Source organism: Calcarisporiella thermophila, assembly GCF_041956535.1.
Source record: "Calcarisporiella thermophila strain CBS 279.70 unplaced genomic scaffold VTP21scaffold_7, whole genome shotgun sequence".
In the NCBI taxonomy this organism is placed as follows: domain Eukaryota; kingdom Fungi; phylum Calcarisporiellomycota; class Calcarisporiellomycetes; order Calcarisporiellales; family Calcarisporiellaceae; genus Calcarisporiella; species Calcarisporiella thermophila.
Genome location: NW_027192197.1, coordinates 42,060 through 62,999, shown reverse-complemented (window position 1 = coordinate 62,999; position 20,940 = coordinate 42,060). Strand labels below are relative to the sequence as shown.

At 42.5% G+C, this 20,940-nt stretch overlaps 7 protein-coding genes and 4 non-coding genes across 11 annotated transcripts; 6 read left to right on the top strand and 5 right to left on the bottom strand.

The window, feature by feature from the left end:
• Positions 1-2,855: 2,855 nt before the first annotated feature.
• On the bottom strand, positions 2,856-2,927 carry VTP21DRAFT_t63. Its single transcript has one exon. It is a non-coding gene; the product is annotated as a tRNA-Gln (tRNA).
• Positions 2,928-3,014: 87 nt separating this feature from the next.
• VTP21DRAFT_t83 lies at positions 3,015-3,089 on the top strand. Its single transcript has one exon. It is a non-coding gene; the product is annotated as a tRNA-OTHER (tRNA).
• A 3,298-nt stretch (positions 3,090-6,387) lies between these two features.
• Positions 6,388-6,915, top strand: VTP21DRAFT_10297 (uncharacterized protein; the record flags this gene model as incomplete). The annotated part of the gene is made up of 1 exon (XM_069389617.1): positions 6,388-6,915. One exon carries the CDS (start codon positions 6,388-6,390, stop codon positions 6,913-6,915), a length of 528 nt encoding a protein of 175 aa, XP_069252920.1.
• Positions 6,916-7,939: 1,024 nt separating this feature from the next.
• Positions 7,940-8,011, top strand: VTP21DRAFT_t84. Its single transcript has one exon. It is a non-coding gene; the product is annotated as a tRNA-Trp (tRNA).
• Positions 8,012-8,484: 473 nt separating this feature from the next.
• On the top strand, positions 8,485-10,050 carry VTP21DRAFT_10296 (uncharacterized protein; the record flags this gene model as incomplete). Its single annotated transcript, XM_069389616.1, has 1 exon — positions 8,485-10,050. The coding sequence occupies one exon, from the start codon at positions 8,485-8,487 to the stop codon at positions 10,048-10,050; it is 1,566 nt and encodes a 521-aa protein (XP_069252919.1).
• A 1,017-nt stretch (positions 10,051-11,067) lies between these two features.
• On the bottom strand, positions 11,068-11,274 carry VTP21DRAFT_10295 (uncharacterized protein; the record flags this gene model as incomplete). The annotated part of the gene is made up of 1 exon (XM_069389615.1): positions 11,068-11,274. The coding sequence occupies one exon, from the start codon at positions 11,272-11,274 to the stop codon at positions 11,068-11,070; it is 207 nt and encodes a 68-aa protein (XP_069252918.1).
• An 873-nt stretch (positions 11,275-12,147) lies between these two features.
• Positions 12,148-12,819, top strand: VTP21DRAFT_10294 (uncharacterized protein; the record flags this gene model as incomplete). Its single annotated transcript, XM_069389614.1, has 3 exons — positions 12,148-12,186; positions 12,269-12,486; positions 12,567-12,819. The coding sequence occupies 3 exons, from the start codon at positions 12,148-12,150 to the stop codon at positions 12,817-12,819; spliced, it is 510 nt and encodes a 169-aa protein (XP_069252917.1).
• A 642-nt stretch (positions 12,820-13,461) lies between these two features.
• Positions 13,462-16,447, bottom strand: VTP21DRAFT_10293 (uncharacterized protein; the record flags this gene model as incomplete). Its single annotated transcript, XM_069389613.1, has 7 exons — positions 13,462-13,615; positions 13,694-13,921; positions 14,075-14,499; positions 14,610-15,083; positions 15,172-15,240; positions 15,320-16,182; positions 16,264-16,447. 7 exons carry the CDS (start codon positions 16,445-16,447, stop codon positions 13,462-13,464), a joined length of 2,397 nt encoding a protein of 798 aa, XP_069252916.1.
• A 603-nt stretch (positions 16,448-17,050) lies between these two features.
• On the bottom strand, positions 17,051-18,778 carry VTP21DRAFT_10292 (uncharacterized protein; the record flags this gene model as incomplete). Its single annotated transcript, XM_069389612.1, has 5 exons — positions 17,051-17,340; positions 17,401-17,993; positions 18,058-18,452; positions 18,519-18,646; positions 18,709-18,778. 5 exons carry the CDS (start codon positions 18,776-18,778, stop codon positions 17,051-17,053), a joined length of 1,476 nt encoding a protein of 491 aa, XP_069252915.1.
• Positions 18,779-19,220: 442 nt separating this feature from the next.
• Positions 19,221-19,294, bottom strand: VTP21DRAFT_t62. Its single transcript has one exon. It is a non-coding gene; the product is annotated as a tRNA-Ile (tRNA).
• Positions 19,295-20,121: 827 nt separating this feature from the next.
• On the top strand, positions 20,122-20,780 carry VTP21DRAFT_10291 (uncharacterized protein; the record flags this gene model as incomplete). Its single annotated transcript, XM_069389611.1, has 3 exons — positions 20,122-20,275; positions 20,341-20,444; positions 20,523-20,780. The coding sequence occupies 3 exons, from the start codon at positions 20,122-20,124 to the stop codon at positions 20,778-20,780; spliced, it is 516 nt and encodes a 171-aa protein (XP_069252914.1).
• Between the last annotated feature and the right edge of the window lie 160 nt (positions 20,781-20,940).

Genomic DNA, 20,940 nt, shown 5'->3' with positions numbered 1-20,940 from the left:
CAAAAAAAACTAATCTTTTATTTCAAATCTAATCTCTTCATCTAATTTTTGGAAGACCAATTCTTTAATTTGAGCGTCACCTTTGTTCTACCCTATTCACTTTTTGACAAATATTACGTGATATGTGAAATGTTTCCTTTGTTATACCATTCTATCTATTCTACTATTTCCATCTATCTGTTTGCTTATTCTTATATAAGGCTTAACCTTTTTATTCTAATTAATAACAAGTTCCTATCAAGTTTGAGATTTTCGGTGCTATTTCTCCACATTTCCTAAATTCCACATAACATAATTTTGGGTTAGAATCGTGTTATAATAGCTGCGGTCAAATTAAGCCATTAATCACGTGACATACTTTAGCCTCTCTGGCAAAGAGTTGATGAGACAAATTGCCGAATAATTGGAATACCGCCACACGAATCCACGAGAGAAGACAGACTGTTTGGACAAGACAAACAAATAAGTCAACGCCTCAACGAAGTGGTTGCTCTGAGCCACGACATAGCCCTGTGGATAATATACCGCTCGAGACTTGAATTAGTGCTGGATGATGTCCAACCCAATCCGGTAGCCATAACCAAACAATTTGACCACGAACTACAACGAGGAATAAAGTTCAAGTGGTGGATGGCAATGAAACAGGAACGGAAAAGAGACTTCATCGATAAATGGTCAAGGGGAAACTGGGTGAACATCATAGATGATTCTGTGATTTTCATCCAGGACACCTCTGAAGATCAAATCCCAGCCCCAACTTGGGCTTGAGAACTGCACCCAACCCTCCACTGCTGTATATTAATACCATCTCCTCTAACGTTCTTTTCCATACTTTTTCTTTTTTTTTTTTCCTTCTTTCCTCTTCCTTTACTTTTTCAATCCTTCACTTCTTTTCGTTATTTCATGTACATAAGTAGCCTATCTTAATACCATTGCACACAACCTTTATCCCCCCTCTCTTACAGTTATTCCTATCCCCTTCTTTATTAAGCTAATTGCTGTTTCCATACTTTCCTAGCTCTTTCCTCATCACCTTTTCTCTCTTCCTCTTACACTTAAATCCTTTTCTTCCTTCCTTTTTTCCGTCTATCCTCCAAATTCTGCAAGGTAGGCCAGGAGCATTACCTGGGTGATTTTGACGTAGAAGCTACCCTACCTTTTTAACAGGATAGGACACTTTTCAATAAAGCTCCTTTGTTTAAAAAAAAAAAAGACATACTTCAGCCTCTCAGCACCTTTGCTCTCTGCATATCAAACGGTATGCGAGAGTAAAGAAAATTTATCTATCTACATTTCATTATCTTATATACTCAAGCATTCAAATCAATCGACTCTAACAATCTATCTACCTTCTTCTTATTTGTAAACCACTTTAAGGTAGGCTGGGGGCAGTACCCAGGTGATTTTGACGTAGAAGTTACCCTACCGTTTTAACTGTACAGGAGACTTTTCAATAAAAAGTTTCCTTAGTTGAAAAAAAAAAAGTGACATACTTCAGCGTTTCAACAGATTACAACCGAGAAACCGTATTATTAGCCTTCGGATGTTTTTAATAACGCCAAACTTGTTTTTATTTACGTAACTTAGATATTTTAAGTGTATAAATAGTCCTATAACTTATATAGTTTAGTTTTGGGGAGTTCTAGGGAGTTCTTTTGGAGTTCTTTTTGTGAATAAACCAGTATCTAGTCAACTATCACCTAGTTATCCATTCTCGAACTTAAAATTTGTTTTGAGGAGAATTGGCACAATATGGAATTATGGCGAAGTAGGAGGAAAGGAGGCTTGACTTTGGTGGCTTATTTTTCTTTTATACTTCTTTAAGATTTGGGATGGATATATTTCTTGGGATGGTTTTATTAGTATATTTATTAGCTTACGGTTATGGTTAACATATTTTTCCTTGATTACCTCATTATATATATTTATTATCTTGTTTACATTTATGTTTGTGGTACGTTATCTTTAGTATAAAAGGGAAACATCTTTGTTTACAATAAAAGTGTGCTATTTTGTTTTGGGATAGAACCGGATTACTTTACGACCCACTTGTGTCGTTTATTAGCCTTCTGAAGTGTTTAGGAAAGGACAATCAAGAGCTTAGGGATAGCTAAAGGATTGTCGAGATAGAAACTTATTAGACTGCTATACGACGCAACATTTTTGTAAGGCAAAGTATAATTATATATCATTGTATTTATTGTATGGAATTTGGGTTTTCGCCGCTTGTCCAGTGACCTGCTCGCCTGATTAATTTTTCAAAGATCTGAACAAAGAACTGCTTCTCTCTAACTTTTATCTCAAATGTTTTCCAATTATTTTCAAACTGCTTAAGACATCGGAGAGTACCACGTCCAACTATAATGTGCTATTTACTATAGGCACTCTATCGTGTCAATCTTTTTACTCTCTTATGTTACTATTGCGTTTCATTAGAGGTCTTTCTAAGTAGTAAAGACGTAACATTAAAATTAAAATATAAAATCAATTTTTAGACGCCCCTACACATCGCTCTTATTAATTTCTTTGCTTTTTTTTTAATTTTTTCTCATGCCCTATTGGTTACTTATTGGGGGGGGGGGGGTTAAGCCCTTTGTTATATATTTTTTGTTTGTTCTCTCTTCCTTCTTTTATTTCTTTAAGGTAGGACAGAAGCTATACTAAAGTAGAAGCTGAGTTTTCCTTTTTAAAAAGACGTTATTCAATTAGATCCAAATGGTATTTTGACTCTTGAGCGGGTCAATGAGTTTGAATTTATTAACGAAAATACTCATGAAAAATCAAAGTTCCTTCAAAGCCAGTCCATAGTATAGTGCTAATAAACTGCAAAAAGAGAATAACATATTCTTATTATGTGGTTCCACTGAGAATCGAACTCAGGTTACAGGATTCAAAGTCCTGGGTGCTACCGATTACACCATAGAACCCCTTGATCGGAAAAATTAAGAAAACTTAAATTTTTGTATAGAAAAAATAAAATAGCAGTCACATGGGTGTCAACAACAATTAGGAGAGGGGAAGAGATGGTGTAGTGGACTATCCCAGGGATGCCGAATGAAATGGCGTGGGTTCGAATCCCACTTCCCCCACCAGCACTACTATTATTTCGTGACCACTTTGATCAATATTGAGTCACTATTACTGGAAAGTTCGCTCCTACGAAAAAATACACTGATTACATCGATTTCACTTACGTGCTATTCACGACAACATCAATACACGCCTTTCGATTACACGCATATCGATTGCACGCCTACCGATCAAAGACTTATATCTCGTTATGTTAAGTCCATTAACATTAACTTCATGTAATATATGGAATATAAATAAAAGTTTCCATTGAATGATCAAAAAAAGCAACTATCAGGAGAGGTTGGAGTAACTTAGGGGTAAGCACTCTTAGGTGCCATCGAGATGGCGCGGAATCGAATCCCGTAACCCCCACCAGCACAAAAAATGTGTCTGGACTCTCCACTGATTCTGTGTCTTGCTTGTTGTGTCTATGTTCTTCATTAGTATTGCCTTTGTCTTTTCCAGACTAGTTCACTACAATCGCTCTCTCCGTCCTGTCGTATCTGGTTCCTCCGCCTCTATCTTATCGTGCCTGGTTATTCTACTATTACTGTTTCTTAATTTTTCTATAACTTCTGCCATCAATTGGCTATAATCTGCACAAAGGCGTACTACCTTTGATTCACCTTCAACGATTAACTACATGAGGACACTTTTCAATAAAGATCCGTAGCTTCAAAAAAAAAAACCAAATAAACGTAGGGGACACCTTTGGAGGTGGTTTGACAGGCTCCGTCAAAAGATCCTCGAAAAGTCCTGGACAAATATGCGAAAGAATGAGAAACACTTCGGATTCCACAAGGAGACACAAGGCAAAGTTCGACAAATCTCCATGTTGTTACACGACATCATGTTCTGGAGTATACATAAGACAAGAGTCGCAATTGTCATTGACAACCAATGACATGAGGACATCGCATTCAGGTGTATATTTTTATCAGACCCACTCATAGCAATCAAAGACCAATGGATACAAGTACAAAGGAAAAAAAGTTGAAGAAAATTTCTCAACACATCAGAGGTACTCGCAATACTAAGTGTACTCCCCATAAAGGATACAACATGCATAATAATTTCAGCTCGGGCTAAGCCTAGTCCTTTCACTAGCTCCACACCCAAAGACATCTCATTTTTACACTAAATTTCGACTAAATAGGCCAGAATCATTACTTGGGCGATTTTATCGTAGAAGTCTACCCTAATGATCATATACATAAGATTCCTTTTAATAAAATCCTTGGTAAAGAGGAAAAAAAAATTCCTCGAGTTCATTACTTACTGGAAGAGGCGGTAGAGTGAACTTAAATACAAGATATTAAGATAGAGACTCTTGAAACACAGTTTGGTGACAAGAATTGTCACTAAAAGTGGATAAAATAATCCAATGCTTGCAAACGGCGCACAGCCAACACAGTGGAATTCATAACCCATGCCTGCCTGGAATGCCCGGCCCGGAATCAGTTATGGCAAGCAATGGACAGTTACGTCTGTCACATTTTTGGAATGCGGGTCCATGAATTGTCCATGAAAGATAAACTATTTGGAACAGATAGCAAAAAAATGGCCTACTAACGAGAAGTAGTGACGACAGTTCATGATGCAGTAATCCGGTTAATCTATTGATCCAGAACAGAGATAATAATGGACAATGCCCAAGCAAGTGAAATAGCACTTGTAGAACAACATGAGTTGTAAAAAAGCAAGCGGTCTAAATGGCTGTCTGTGTTCTTAGAAAATAAAAAAAGAAGAATTTCAAATGGTTTGGTATAAAGGAAGTTGAATACAAGTCCAAGGAGACGAGATTCCCTTCATCCAAAACACCTAACTCTAGTGCGACTATACCGAATGTCCTACCCTCTTTACCCTATTCTTTCCTGAATTTATAGACTTAATTTGTCTTTTCGTTATATGTTACTCTGTTACAGAATTTATTAATATTATATATAAATATTCCCGTACTTTTTCTCTTATATTTATTCTTTTTTATATGCTTGAAAAAATATGAACGTTATTCACTTTCTCCTTTATTTCTTTCGCACTCTACTCAGCTTACTTGTCCCCTCGTTGTTTTATCCCCTTTTAACATTTTTGATTGAAAAGTATTTTTTTAATGAAGGCCTTTCTAACAAAAAAAAACTGGGCTAATTACTTAGGGGGTGGAGAAGCTTATTCGCAAGTGCTCCTCAGTGCCATTCCGACGGCACAGGTTCAAATCCATCTGCCACCACTAGTACAATTGTGCCTGTATCTTTTATTATTACTATTTCCTAGTGTGATTCTAGCCACGAAAAATGGTAAAGAGGCTCTTGTGGTACAGGGGTGCATCACTTAACAAGGAGTTGAGCATATTAACCGTACTCGAGGCGGAATGAACACAACGATGCATCAGAGCATATTGGAGAAGGGTTTTCTTGGAACGCCTGGTTTTTACAGGATCAGCCAAGACGATATTATATCCCAACACGACGACGTTCCTTCATATGCTGTCAAATCAATCCAAGAGTGGCTACGAAGAAATGAAATAAGAAACTTAGAACAAACTTTTCACTCACCCGATTTGAACCCGATTGAGAACATGTAGAGTATCCTGAAGAGAAAACACCAAGCGAATCCCATAAGACCAAAGGATAAGAAGAATTTATGAAGCAGATAGGGTATATGTGGAAACGCATGGATAAGTCGTACATTGTTAATCGCTACGAGAGCGTACCTAGGAGATCCCCTGGTGTATATAAAACGAAAAATGAACATTTTATGGTAATATATCAAACTGCTAAATTATTCACCAAAAGAATTTTTCCAAAAAGAATATTTAAATAGCCATAGTATGAAAGAAGTAGCATTTATAACAAGGGCAGTGCGTGAACCAAAAAGAAAAGTAAATCCACTCCTTTTTTCATAGTGGCTCCGCTCGTGCATATTATTTTTCTATTAAGAAGTATTTACAGTACAATAAAATATAAATGGATATAGCCTATGTTCAATTTTGTCCCTCTCTATGAGAAGAGGATTCTTATATGTTGTGTGATGGCCGAAAATCTTTGGCGGTATGCCCTTTTGAGATATGCCGAGAAATGTAGGCAAGCTACCCTGATATCATCACGAAATATCCCTTATCAATCCTCTCTATTTTGAGGAGAAACCCAAATGTGGAGAGGATTCCAAATTTGTCGATAAGTTGATGAATGGAATTGGTAGGAAAGCACTTTACTGTAGAACACAATACACTATAAATACCCAAGAACACTTCTAACAAATTTTCAACCATCAAGTTTTTCGTATTATTTATCCAATATCTTTGAACAAAATATCACCATGCGATTCTCTCTCTTTGCCACTGCCCTTGCTTTGTCTTCCATGAGTTTGGCTCTCCCGATCGGACAGCAGGGTGCATCTTCGTCAAAATCATGTAAGGCGTCAGGTGTTAGCTCCAATGGAGATTCAAGTGCAAACACAAACGTGAACACGGGTATTTTAAGCTCTACTTCCGACGCTCCCTTGGAACCCCCTGCTGGGACAGGTTCGTTTCTTTTCCCATTTTCACCATTTCCCTTTCTTGGAAGAGGAATTTTTGGGTTTTCTCGAGCACCTACTCAAAGCAAAAATCAAGAAAATACTGCGGGTAGTTCACAAGAATGTATGCAAGAAGTTAGCTCAGTAAATACTCTAGGAGAAGGTCCAGGCCGTACTCCAGGTGGAAACCCAAAGGGTGCTCCGGGAGGGAATAGCTCACAAGAATGTATGCAAGAAGTTAGTCCAGAAAATACTCTAGAAGAAGAGCCAGGCCGAATTCCAGGTGGAGACCCAGAGGGTGTTCCGGGAGGGAATACAGGAGATATTTAAATAGATATTTCATTTGAATGCCCGATCCTTAGTAGATATCCAGTTGCTGGCCCAATTGTCATTGCAAGCGCTTGTGGCAATATATTTCAACAAGCATTAAACATTGATTTGATTTTATCAAAGCCTAAATAGAGTATACTAAATTTGAAAGTCAAGAGCTGCTTAGTATTATTCCTGATACTAAAGCACATATTACCTCGTTAGTTAGTCATAGATCATTTATAACGATTTATTATATATTATTAGCTAGCATTGTGTTTAAAAATAAATCTGCACTGTTTTTAGTATAGAAATAAAGAAGCCCTATGTTACTGCTAATGAATCAAAGACCAAAAGCATACCAAACCAACCTCTTGAGATTATCCACGAGGTAATTTTTCTACCTCTACTTTGTAATTTTTATCTGAGGGAATTAGAATGGTAAGTTTATACGTCATAATTACACATGAATTACATGAATGCTAGCCTCCCATTTTTGTAATTGAATTTTCTCTGAGAATGATTGCTGCTTAATTTCGTAGTCGCATGTTATTCCTTGATTATTGCTATACTATTAATAAGCATTGATCTCTGAGAAAAACTTGGCAAACTCTCTTGAGAGGGTATCGTCAGCTAGGATTGAACCCGCAACCTAGTAGTTTGGCTCTGGTGCCCCTAAACAACTAGGTCTCGAATAACTTGTGGCTTTTTTTTAGTTATGGATTATTTATTGAATCCTATATAGTTGCTTCCTCGAGATCGAAAGCCACCTCTTGGCTGCCATGGATCAGGATTATCGTGCTCTTTCCTCATTTCTGCTTAAAACTTTCTTCATCTTTTTTTCTCTGTGCCAGTATCCATTGTCCTTTGATTGCTATAAGTAGATCTGTTTATAAGACAAACCGGAATGCGATGTCCTCATATTGTTGGTTGTACCTGATGATTGAGAAGATAAGAATAGAGATATTTTGTGGCTTAGCTGGCTACACTGGTTAGTTTTGACACAATAATCCCAACAGATATACCTCATGAACAGCGCAAGATTGGGGCGTTGGCGCAATGGTAGCGCGTCCGCCTCCAGAGCGGAAGGTTGGGAGTTCGAGTCTCTCACGTCCCACTTTTTTGCTCCGAAAGGTTACAATAGGCTTCATTCGGAGACTGAAAGAAACGGTGGGAACATGATGTCAGCAGTGGCTACTAGCGCATTTAAAAGCAGAAATGCCATCATTGTTTGTAAACAAAACCGTCAAAATTAACAAATCAATCGTGCGTAGCCCTGTTTAGATGTTGACCAGGATTGATTCATCGCAGAGGCCAAAACAATTAAGATTAGGATATATTTGTAACCTCGTTAGGGCATATTAAATTAAAGATAGACATTATTCTCGATTGTGACGCGAAATCAAATAGTTTTTATCAAAGCCTTTCAAACCACCTATTTTCTGCCTTGAGCTTGAATCCTTGATAGAAAGAATACTTTGGATTGCGTGCTTTCCAGGATTTTGTGCTCACTACTAACGAAGACGGGCATTGACTGGTCTAAAAACCGCCACTATCCAAGCAGATCAAAACTAACAAGCCACCACCATAATGGCTATCCGGTCTACTATAAATAGTCATCGAAATTCGTGCAGATTTCCTCAAAACGCGACTGTCACCCTCAACCACGTGCGAAAGCGAACGGAGGAGACTATGACATCGCTAGCTAACAACAATTCTGGCATATTAAGTGACACAGTAACCGTCGCTGGGCCCAATGCTGGGGAAAGTGGGGATGGGGTAAGAGTTTCTATCCCTGAAGGGGTAGAGAAAACTGCATCAGATGGTGAGACCAGTTCTTCGGAGCAGCTCAAAGATGAGACCAACATCCCTCATCTCTCTTACGCACAAATATTCCGCCTCTTTCTGTTTGAATTCGGTATTCATGCGTGGGGAGGTCCTATTGCTCAGATTGCGCTATTGAAGGATAAGCTAGTGATTCGGGACAAGTGGATTTCCGTTAGCCGCTACAATAGAGCATACGGGATCTATCAGATGATTCCGGGTCCGGAAGCGGCTGAGCTTTGCATGTATTTTGGTAGTTTGGCAGGGGGTTGGTTTGGAGGATTCCTTGCCGGTCTGGGCTTTTTGCTCCCGGGCTTTATACTTATGCTGGCGCTCAGTTATTTATATACCCTTGGAACGGTTGAAAATCCCTACTTCACTGCATCGTTCATAGCGTTAAAACCCGTCGCCGCCGCTATGGTGGTTCGAGCAGTGCACAAGATCGCCGACCACTCGTTCATCTCATCGAAAACAAATGCGTTCGACAACGCACTCCTCTTTCTGGCCTTTCTCTCCGCATTACAGTCAGTGCTTCGCATCAATTTCTTTATTACCCTAGGAGTGCTGGGGATCTTTTACATGCTTTGGAGCCGTCGCTTCTATTGGATCGCAGCTGCGCTCATTGTGCTCCAGTATGTGGGCTTCATACTCTACGTGGTTTTCAAAGGGTTTCCTTCGCCCGTGTCCATTGCCCTCGGAATCACCCCCACGCCCGACCTCGGCAACCTGTTTGCGCTAGGACTGGTGGCTGGCTCGCTCTCATTCGGAGGCGCCTACACTGCTATCCCCTTTGTGCAAGCGGAAGCCGTCATTCGAGGGGCTTGGCTTAGCGAAAAGGTGTTCTTGGATGGAATTGCCTTAGCCAATGTGCTTCCCGCTCCCCTTGTCATCTTCTCCACCTTCATTGGATTCCAGGGAGGACAGGTGCATGGCGGCTTGGGGACTGCTTTTGCCGGTGCGATTTTAATGACGGTTGGAATCTTTATCCCGTGCTTCCTTCTCACGTTGATGGGCCATCGCCTTCTCGAGAAGCTGGCGAACAATACATTCCTTTCCTCCTTTTTCGAGGGGATTACGGCCGCTATCGTGGGGATAATTGGCATTTCTGCCGCGGATTTGGCAAAGTCTGCGATCCTTATCCATCCTAACACTCTTGTATCTGTTAATCGTGTTAGCTCAAATACTCCACTTGATTCCGGTGTATACAGCTCACTCTCCGCTATCATCTTTCTTATGGCTCTTGGTGCTTTGTATACATTTAAACATCGATTAATCTCCATCATGTTAATAGCCACAGCTGCGCTAGCCGGGCAAATTTTATTTTTATTTTGAAGTTGCCGGTGCAATTCAATCCGTACATACTGCAACTGCAAATTAATCCAGTGTAGCTTAGGGTGGATAGATAGAACGTACTTGCTAATTTATACCCAGATTCTCCAAGCGATGTTCGTCAGACTTATTGTATCGAGGCTGCGGTGCTTTCATCTTCCTGGTCAGGTGCAAACAGGAAAACTGTATTCAAGGAAGATTCGAAAAAATAATAAACATATTTTTGGCTCATATGAAATCACAACCGGTGGAGACACTAGGAAGGCCATGGCTGCTGACCAATTTTTGAGCTTTAACTGCGTTGTTTTAAGTGAAATTCCTGGCACACTGAATCGATACTTTTCTAAGCTCATTCATCAACCTGGAAAAAAGTGCCTCTAGTGTGCGGCACCAATGGCATTGCAATAATTGTAACTCTGAGACCATAAAAGTCCCCTTTCTCCCTACGCATACCAAGCAAGGGAAAGCGAAAAAGCCTCCATGGACTTTACGAAACTCCCACGCACTCCAGATGGCCTTGATGCGATTCTGGTCAGAGTAGATAAGCATACCAAACACGCACACTTTTTTTCCGATCGAAGGAATGATCATGGCGATGTTGGAGTTTGAATAGTCAACCGCATTGTTCCGTCAATTGGGAGGATGTGTGAACAGGCAGAAAGTGCAGATGGATACATAGCGCCTTATGTTAGTCTGTCTGCTATCATCAGAATCGCATCGTGACAATGCCGTACGCGGAAGTTTCGTGACAAAGTCTATAGAGCCATCAGGCGCAGAAAAGTTAAGACTGCCAATTCATCCCTAAGGCTCAAGAAATGGCGCCGGAGGTTTCAGCTCAATAGGGTTTGAGTCATTAATCAGTAGAGTAAGCCATGACGAACGTTGAGATGCATCGACTACGTTGAAGTGGCTGGCCAGAGAATTCAATAGAGACAGACTTAATCTTGACCTGAAAAGAAACAAGTAGCCTAGTTTGCCCTAGAGTGCCTCAGACTGCGCCGTCCAACCCTAGAATGTGGCCTATCGGCGATCTATGAGACGAGTCCAGTCCAAATCGGATTCAGTCTCAGCCAGTGAAACCATGAGATTTAGCACTGGAGATTCGATCCATAACGATTCCATTGAACCTTGTGCACAAACTTGGTAGCTTGCGACACCCTGGACCCGGAAGTGGCCATAGGCCCAAACCAAGATGCAGTAAGCAGCAAGGCCTCTTATGGGAAGCATGAGGGGGAATGAGGCTATGCACAATGGCCTGAGGCATTTTTCTTGTTTACCCGGTGAAGCTGCGGATGGGAAAGGAGCCCTCCCGCTGTTGAAACAGCCCGCATATTGTTTTGTTTATCTATTTTATGTTTCTCTGCCTTTCGCCGTCAACTCGCGGGGGATCACGCAGCCCGTAGAAAGCCCCACGGCTTATGAGAAGGGAGCTTAGGTTAGGTGGTTGGGGTATATTGGCTTCGGCTGGGCTCTTCCGCGTGCCTTCCTCCTATGCTGGGAGTGCTCATAGAGCCGCGCCCGAGCTCTCCATCCTAAGGGAAAAATAGAAGAACTCTCCGTTTCTAAATCGAATTTTTGTACCTTCTCACCGTCTAGGATGAACATGGAAAACTGGGCTGTCATTCTCGATATTGGTTGTTTCACCCTTTTGCCCTTTCGATTTCTGACTTTGATGGCTTTTCTGAAGGCGCGTCTGAAGCCTCCCTGCTTAAGAGCAGCCATGATGTCACCGGGCATGTATATTTTTTTCATCCGTTTTACACAGACGCTCTCATCGCTCAATCCTTCTTTTGTTGATTCCCTGTTTCAAAACGTCTTGAAAGGCTCACTTGGGTGTCCTCAGTTTTCTCTTTTGGCTGTTTCTCCGCGTTTCTCGTTTTCTGTCAAAGTTTGTTTTTTAACATTCGTGTTAAGAAAAGGAGGTTTTGAGCATTGCGCTTTCAAACTCTATTTCTATCTTTATTTTTCTTTTCCTGCCTTATTTTCCATTTTCTTCATTAATCTCCCCCTACCCCTCCCCCTCGCTCTGTTGAGCTATTCTCTTGGAAGAGGGAAATCCCAACAGTCACTCCAATAACAGCTCGGTAAGCAAGCTCCACGATGACATCAATATCTGAACATGGCTCTGTCCAAGCTGCGGTAAGTACCCTGCATTCTGCCTATGCCTCCCTCTTTGGAATGTTCAGGGCCGTATTCTCAACCCCTCCCCCTGCTCGTCTAGTTTCAGCACTTGTCTGAGAGCGAAAAGGACCCCAAGACCCAAGAGTTCGATGAAGCGAGTGATTTGGATGGAGGCGGCGATGAAGACATAATCGACCGGACCACATTCGATCAACTCCTGGAGATGGACGATGACGACGAGCGCGACTTTAGCAAAAGCATCGTGTGGGACTACTTCGATCAGGCTCAAGCTACCTTCAAGGATATGGACAATTCACTGTATGTTGCTTTGCATTTGCATTCCCCTTTGGCCCTTGGTTGACCCCAATTTTTCTATCTTCCTTCTTTGCTCTGTCCAGGGAGAAAAAGGACCTTGAGGCGCTCTCGCGCCTAGGGCACTTCCTCAAGGGAAGCTCGGCCGCACTAGGACTGACCAAGGTCAAGGCTAGCTGTGAAAAGATCCAGCACAACGGCAACCTCAAAGACGCTACCGGCACCACCACCATTGGAGAACAGGAGGCGCTGCAGCTAGTGACCAATCTGCTCAAGCAGGTGAAGCGTGAATACAAGCAAGCCGAGGTCTATTTGAGGCACTTTTACCAAGAGGCATAAGACTCTGTCGCATGTTTGGGTTGTGTATGGGAGACGTTACTATTGAATAGTAGGCTCTCTGATATAGGCTTTTATTTTCTCCCTACTTTTTTGGAGGGATTTTCCCTTCATGTTGTTTTTCCCTCCTCTTCATTTCCCCCCCTTCACTTCCCTTTTTATACTCTTTTTTAATTTTCTCAGAAGCTCGAATCTAAGGGTGTATGTAATCTTTTTTTTTTTCTCCTCTTCCTACCTCGATTGGAGTCCTTATAAAAATCTAATGAGGCGTTTTCTCCTATCTTGTATATTTTTTCTTATTTTCCATCCCTTCCATTAGTTTTCATCGTGATCTTATTTTATTTTTCTTTTTCGCTTTATATATATATATATTTCTTCTCCACGGTCTTAATCCGCTCGGATCAAATATACTTGTTAAGAAATAATATCGAGGTCATATGTTCGACAGAAACAGCTTACAATGAGGAGAGAAGGAGGCGGGAATGGATTGCGAGGATGAGAAAGAGAGAGAGAATGATAAGGGGGAGGGAAGAGGATGGATATATATCACATACATGGTAATAAAAAATAATAATTAGGATAGAGTAATATACGATAGACAATGGACGAATGGGGGTTGGCGATAGAGTCCGCCAACAAAGTTATTCACACGCTAAAAACATCGCCACCCTCTTGGTCATAGTACCCATCGCTCTCCTCAGCCTTCCCTTCCTCGCATCCCTCAAATTCCCAGGAGATCTCGGCTTCATTGTTACTAACGAGATTGTCGTACTCGATCTCCGCATAAATTTCCCAATCACTAGAAGCAAAGAGGCGTTAGTCCACCCTTCAAGCAGAGGTTTTCTGGCAAAAGCGTTGCAGGCGATATATTCCCTACCTCATCGTCTCGCCATCTCCAAAGCTCTCGTACCCCTCGTCAATGGGCTCGCCTCGCAGCCGTCGAGCCGTCGCCAGCTGCCGTTTGCGCAGTCGCCGATGGTGGTGTGCATGCTCGTGAGCCATAAACCGCGTAAGATTAAAGAACATGTCAAAGAAGACGCCGGCTTGTTTACAGCGAACCAGGTCGCGCAAAGTGACCTGATCTTTTGTGTTGACGAGATCCATCCTAAATAGGCAGATTCATAAGTATATGGGAAATGAACCATAGCAAGGAAGCATGCAAGCAAGCAGGCCATCAGGCAAGCATGGAAATAAACTGACAAATAGACACACGGGCAAAAGCAAATAAAAATGGCAGCACCAGAAAACCCTAACTTACATCTGGCACAAACAGTCCTCGAACTTGACCACCTCCATCCCCATGAATTCCATCCGCGCCATCTGCTCCTCGAAAAACATTTCCAGCTCCCACATGCTCAGCACTCCGTCCCCGTCCACATCCATGCACCGGAACCAATATTCGATCGCCGTGAGGGTACTCTTATCAACCTCCGAGAGCAGGAACCAGACAAAATCCAAATAGGACATCTTTGTAATCTCGGCCTCTTCCTTTCCGCCCACTCCACAAAAAGTCCCCCCCTTTCCAAATCCTGTGGCAATGCGTCTCACTATTCGTGGGGTAAGAGAGCAGCCACCATAGAGGCGGAGATCTTCCTCGCTAATGAGAAGATCATGGTCGGTATCTAGCTCCCAAAACTTGCAGTAGATGACGTAGAAATGTTTGTACGAGAAAAAGTCGCCAGTCTAGAAGATTATCCAATGGGAAACGAATAGATTGGTCAGTAGGCCCATTCACACGTATACGGGGAGGAATCCCATGGCTGGAGGGGCATGCCCCACAGGGTCACACTTACAATATTTAGGTCGTCGCCATGCTCGAGACGTCGCAGCTTTCCGAAAAATCCGCATCGTCGGAACTGTATTAGATTCATTCGCTCGGAGGGGCACCGCGCCTCATAGAAGACTCGACATACCACCGTCTCCACGTACCGCTCCTGAAATATTGCATTGTCCCCTAGGAACTCAAGCCCGGGATGGTTGAATACGATGTCTTCCATCACTGGAAGGAAATCATCCGGCGTCAGATGGGGGCCACGACGAAGGATATTGAATACGAGAGAAACATCATCTATGCTCTCTGCAGCAATCTGGGGCCAAGCGTGTGCAAAATCAGGATAGGTCACGAAATCGGTAGTGTTGCCTGACAAGTCGCCAATCTTTCGGAAGAGGGCAAAACTGATATAGCGCGGGAGACGGCATGCTTTTGTGACTTGTATAAATTGGACGTCATTAAGCTTGCGGCCCCGGAAGAGATTCCGGACTTCCGACTGGGTTGAGAACATAAGAAGACCATCGTTAAAGGTATAAGGATTTAAAAATAGCAGATGTCTTCAGGAAAGAGAACATTGGCCTTACCAAGAGATCATTGATCTGCCTTGACTTTTCCTCAAGGTCGGGTTCCCTGGGAAAATAAAATCTCGGCACCTATGAAGCCATCGATACAAAAAAGCTTAATATCGCCAGAGCCCTCCATTAAAAGTGGTAGAGATGGAGAATGTTTTACCTGAACTGTATTCGGCTTTTCTTCAGGATGAGAGGTTTTCTCCAGAGCCACCTCTTCCACCCTCGTATTTTCCAACTTCGACCCTCCGAATACATCCTCACTCTCCTCTTCAGCCACCTCTCCTTCGATTATCATTCCATCCTTCATAGCATCACGATCTGCTTCATCGATCATCAGGGTTTGCTCTTTCTCTTCCTTTGCAATTTCATCTACTGCTTCATCTAGTCTCTGCTGCTGCTCCTCCTTCTTCTCCGTAGAACCGACCCCAAAGCCCTCTACACCCTTCTCCTCATCAGGCACAGTACGATCTATCTCCGGTTCATCCTCGCCAACATCGAACCTCAAAATCCGGGGCACGATTCGATCCGATCCAGGCCCAAGTGGAGATCGGTTACGTGCAGTTAGTGGCGAGCTTGCTAATGGGGATATAGGCGCCAGAGGAGATGATTTACCCCCTCTGCCTAAGGGTGATTTCCCTAGAGGAGATTTGGGGAACCCCAAAGAGTCTACTGATGATCTTCCTTTGAGCGGTGACCCGGCTGCCAACGGAGATTGATTTAGTAGCGGCCTGGATCCAGGAGAGGGCGATCCAGTCAACCCATATCCATCCACTCTGGCTAGAGGCGAGGCCGACTCAATAGCTATGTTTTGATACAGGGCAGAAGGGTGGACTGCATCTGGGCCGGTAAGCATCCCAACTTTGGGCGAGGAAGGGGAATAGGGAGATGGCCCAAGCTTTGCTTGGGTTGGGGATTGGATATTAAGTTTGGGGAAAGAGAGCCTTTGGGGGGAGGGGTTTGCGGGAGATTTTGTGGGTGAAAAAGTCAGTGATGGGGGAGACTTTAATACGTTCTCCAGAAGATCTACGCGTGGAAAGAATTTAAAAAAACCAAGCTGGGTCAGCCAAATATTGGCAAGATTAGGAAAAATAAGAGAGGAATTACCACTCAAGTCATCGCTTTTCAAGTGCACGTGCACATTTGATGCCCTGTTTCGCATGGGACTGACGGGTGGCATAGAAGCTGGATCGAAGGTAAGCGTTGCAGCTTTTGCGGCGTTGCGCATACGCAGAGGGGAGGAGAGAAAGGGCCGTTTATCAGGAGATTGCTTGTGCGGTGAATCGTACATCACGACGCGTAGTTTCCACGATTAATTACAATTATCAAGTTGATGACCTAGTAACCAACAGAGGGGAGGATGAGTGATACCAGCGTCGATTCTTTAATTCCTCTAATTCAACTCAATATAAAAAGCAAAGACAAAAAGGAAGCCATAGATTGGTCCTAAAAACAATCCAATATCTGATAACGCATGAACTAAAGCAATTGGCGAACATACCTCCTAGATTGATTATTACACTGTGCCAAAATTAATTTACTCTCTGTGCGCTTCTGAATGACAGGGAACTGAAATAAAATAAGAGCTGTGAAGGCCTGTGTCGCGAAAAATCAAAATAAAGAAAACGCGTCAGGAAATTTTCACGAGGAATTTCAGATAATGATACTCGATATATTTCAGGTAAAATCTACAGGTCCCAAATTCCAATTAGGCCAAGACTATACGATACGAATGATAACTAGGCAACTAAGGTAATAATGAGGGGAATAGTTAAATAGTAAAATAGGGTGGCGAATTAACTAGGAGAGATGAATGCTTTAACGCATTATGAAGGTAGAGAGAAGAAAGAGAGAATTAAATAGCCGTCCAGCCTGGTTTTTTAATAAAGAAAAATTAGTGGAGTAATGTCAAAGATTCCCGCCTATTTTTCTCATAGGCAAACTCCTTCATTAATGGAATTGTCCCGTCCGAAATATACATGGTTGTTCGACATGAATCTGGGTCGCTCTCGCTCGCACCACAAGACAATAGTGGGATTTCATTGCCATCGACATCGATGTCTTCCTCCAGCGTAGAGGCGTTGGTGGTTTTGCGCAGGAAGACATCCTGATGGCATGAGGAAACACCGAGAGAGTCTCGTTTTTGCGTGGAATCCAAGTGGGCCGGCCAGGAATCCACGAAATCTGCAATTTTGAATCAGCAAATGCGTATCTAATGGGTGGCAAAAAGAGTAGAAGGTTTACCTCGAGAGCCTGCGCTAATCCATTCTTCACCTTCTTCGTATTTCTTCAACTTCATCTCTACATCTCTCATAAATTGATCTAACGATATTGCACTCTGCCCGTACACGCGCCCATATTGCTTTTCCTCTTCTTCTAGTTCACCCAGCCGCTCTTCCCATTCGCCATTAGCTTCTTGCAGAGCGCCATGCATTTCTCGCATGGAATTAATCAATATATTCATTCTTTCCACCAGAACGACCCACGCTTCATCTTCCTGCTCTTTTGTAGTTGCTGTCTTTGTGGCCAAAAACGAGCACAAGCATTCGCAACGCTTCACTTTTACTACCCAGAATAAATGACTGAAATTACCCGGCTCCATTCCGCGCTCAAGGAGGAAAGAGATCAGGGTGGGATCGATCGAGGGAAGGGAATAAATTTTGTGCAGACGGCGCAAATAATTCTTGTCAGTGAAGGGGGCAAGGACACGAAGTGCTGCGTTGAAATCGGCATACCACCGCTGGAGCGTGAGGAAAATCGTCATGCGCAGAAACACCTGGCGCTGTAAGGGGAAAAGAAAGTAATACGAGAGTGACGAGCCGGGCGAAAGGGAAAAGCTACAGTTTTGGAGAAATCAGATTAAGGGCCGTTGTGGTAGAAATACTTTACATAAATGCATACTTTTGATGCTTGGCAGCACTTTCTAGCTTTCGCACGATTCCCAAACTCTTGTCCACTACGACCTCCAGTTGTTGACATTGCTCTACCACTTGTTGTGCTTTCCCTAATGCCATTTTTCGCAAATTCTGCTTCCGCTTCCGACGTATATACCAATAGGCGCAGTATAACACCCCTGGAAAGAGCATTCTTCCAAGGGGCCGTCTGCCCAATGTTGCAACCCCCGCAGCCGTTCCCAGGATGATAAACGCATCTCCGGCATGTCTCTGGTGCAATACTAGTTTAGGCGGGCCTGTGCACCGGCCACTCGAGACGGTGAGAAGATTGGATGTACAAAGGACGTAACGGAAAGCTTCTTCGAATACAAGCACCTGGTGATCCCGACGGGAAAAAATGCCCTAATAGAAATGCATGAAGGATTAAATCCTACGGTTCCCACGAAGAAATGACCGAAAACCCCATACTTTTGCGACAGATACTAGGTAATTTTTGATGGACACACAGGTGGTGCACACGCTTTGCTTCGTGATATGAAGTATACTAGAATTAGTTAGAAAGACATAGGGTACATAGAACAGCTCGTCGTTAATGACTATTGGGCAAAGAGACCAGTTAAGCATAAGCGAATGGCAAAACTTAGAGGGGAAGTATTACCGCTGGCAATGACGACAATCGAAATCGTAGGAATCGCGTGCAAGATTTGTGATTTTAAAGCCTTTTCCATGCAAATATCATTAAATAATGAACAAAGGAATGGAATGAGTGCAAGTGCATGAAGGATAAATCGAAATCCCAAATTCAAAAAATGCTGCTGCTTATGCCGAGAGGTTGGAAAAAAAATAAAACAAAAAAAGGCTCGCTGTACACCAGAAAATAGCTCTACAAAACACCATTCAACCCCATTCAAATTTGAATCCGAGACGATTTTCAATATCCGGTGCTATCACACTATCCCCCAACTCGCTTACTTGCCACACCTTCCCACTTGCCTCGGTACCAGAAAAGGGAACTGATGCAAGCTGACCTTCTCCAATCTGTTCCAAATGAAAATCCTTGAGTTGTAATTTAAACAATGCAATAGTTTCCTTTTCGAGAGAATATTTCAATACAATAATATTAGAGAAAATAGAGTAATGTAAAGATATATTGCGCTGCAAAAAATGATCTGCTCGTGACAGGGATCGAACCTGTGACCTTGGCGTTATTAGCGCCACGCTATAACCAACTTAGCTACACGAGCTGCTACGCAAGGTGACCCCAAACGGCGTCCTTGTCAAGGAAAATTTTGGGGGGGAAATTAGGGACGTCAACGGTTTTTTTTTTTTTTCATGGTGGTATATCTGTCAGATTGCTTATAAACACAAAGTTTGGCGTGAACATCACTTAGTAGCGCCGCAGTGAAAGATAGTTTTTTGTAGTTGGATAAGCACCTGAGGCGGCTGCGATGTAGCTTCCTACTCGAGCCCTCCAACGGCACAGGGCACATATCAAGAGTAAACATCAAAGTTAAAAAAGAAAAAGAACATTAAATAAGCGGTTAGATTAAAATAGGGAAAAGGTTCTCATTGAATATTAAAATTTTCATAATCCTATGTTTTCGTTATAATCAGGCACTAAGTTCTCTTCACGTGAATATTTCGGCATATGAGAAGAGCTGAAGTATTTTTGGTGAGGAACAGAGTGCTAACACATTATGGAACCGATTCAAACTGAGGGGGAAAAAATAATAATCCATCGGCTCACGGCCTGGTACCAGTTGGACCGCTCTACTGTGTTCGTATAGAGTTGGCAATGCTTAGGTTGTGGATACCGGTTTAATTTGGATGTTTTAAGGCACTCTAAGAATGCTGCGCCTCTCCCCCCATCAAAATTCCCCCAAAGTTTTTACCGGCATGAATTTTTAGCATATGAGAGAGGTGCTCACAACTTCTTCTCGACAAAGAATTCACGAGAATTATGTCGATCTGCTAAAAGCATCCCTTTAATTAACCTCCGATATTATTATATCCCACACTTGGTATTGACAGTATAGTTTTCTATTTTATATCTGTTTTGTACTTGTAAGCAATGGACGCGGTGTCAAGGCGACTTCTCAAAGAACTCCGGGACTTTCAAGCGGATCCACAGAATCCCGATTTACTGGAGCTTTCGCCCATCAATGATGATGATCTTCTGGTATGGAAGGCTGTCCTACGTGGCCAGAGGGATTCGCTTTATGAGGGTGAGTCGACGTTTGACAAAGCAGCATTGACATGTTTAGGCTAAGTGCCATTTTCTTAAATATAGGAGGCATATTTGAGCTGCGAATCGAAGTTCCAAGAACGTACCCTATCCACCCTCCTAGTGTCCGATTTATCACCAAGATATGTCATCCAAACATTCATTTCAAGGTACGTGTCATCCTTATTAACCACCACCTTTGTGTCAAAAGGTAAGACTAACTTGACCGTCCTTCTTTTGGCTTTTAGACGGGTGAAATCTGCCTAGACATTTTGAAAACGGCGTGGTCCCCTGCGTGGACATTAGCAACCACCTGCACCGCCATCCAGCTCTTACTTGCCCACCCAGAGCCAAGCAGCCCTCTTAACTGCGATGCTGCGAATTTAATGCGCTGTGGTGATATGGTTGCTTATGGATCGTTAGTGCGAATGTACACACAACTTTATGCAGCCGAGGATAGAGAGAGTGACACGGAAGAGGATAGAGAGAAGAAGGAGGACAGATAATGATGGCGGCGTGTTATCTTGTTGATTTATTTGTCATTTTTTGCTGTTGTATATGCTTTCATCGGCTACTTTTTGTCATTTTTTACATTTGGACCTTGTTTTGTACACAATACTTTTCAATAAAGAACTAATAAAACAATGATTTAACGAGCATGGGCGA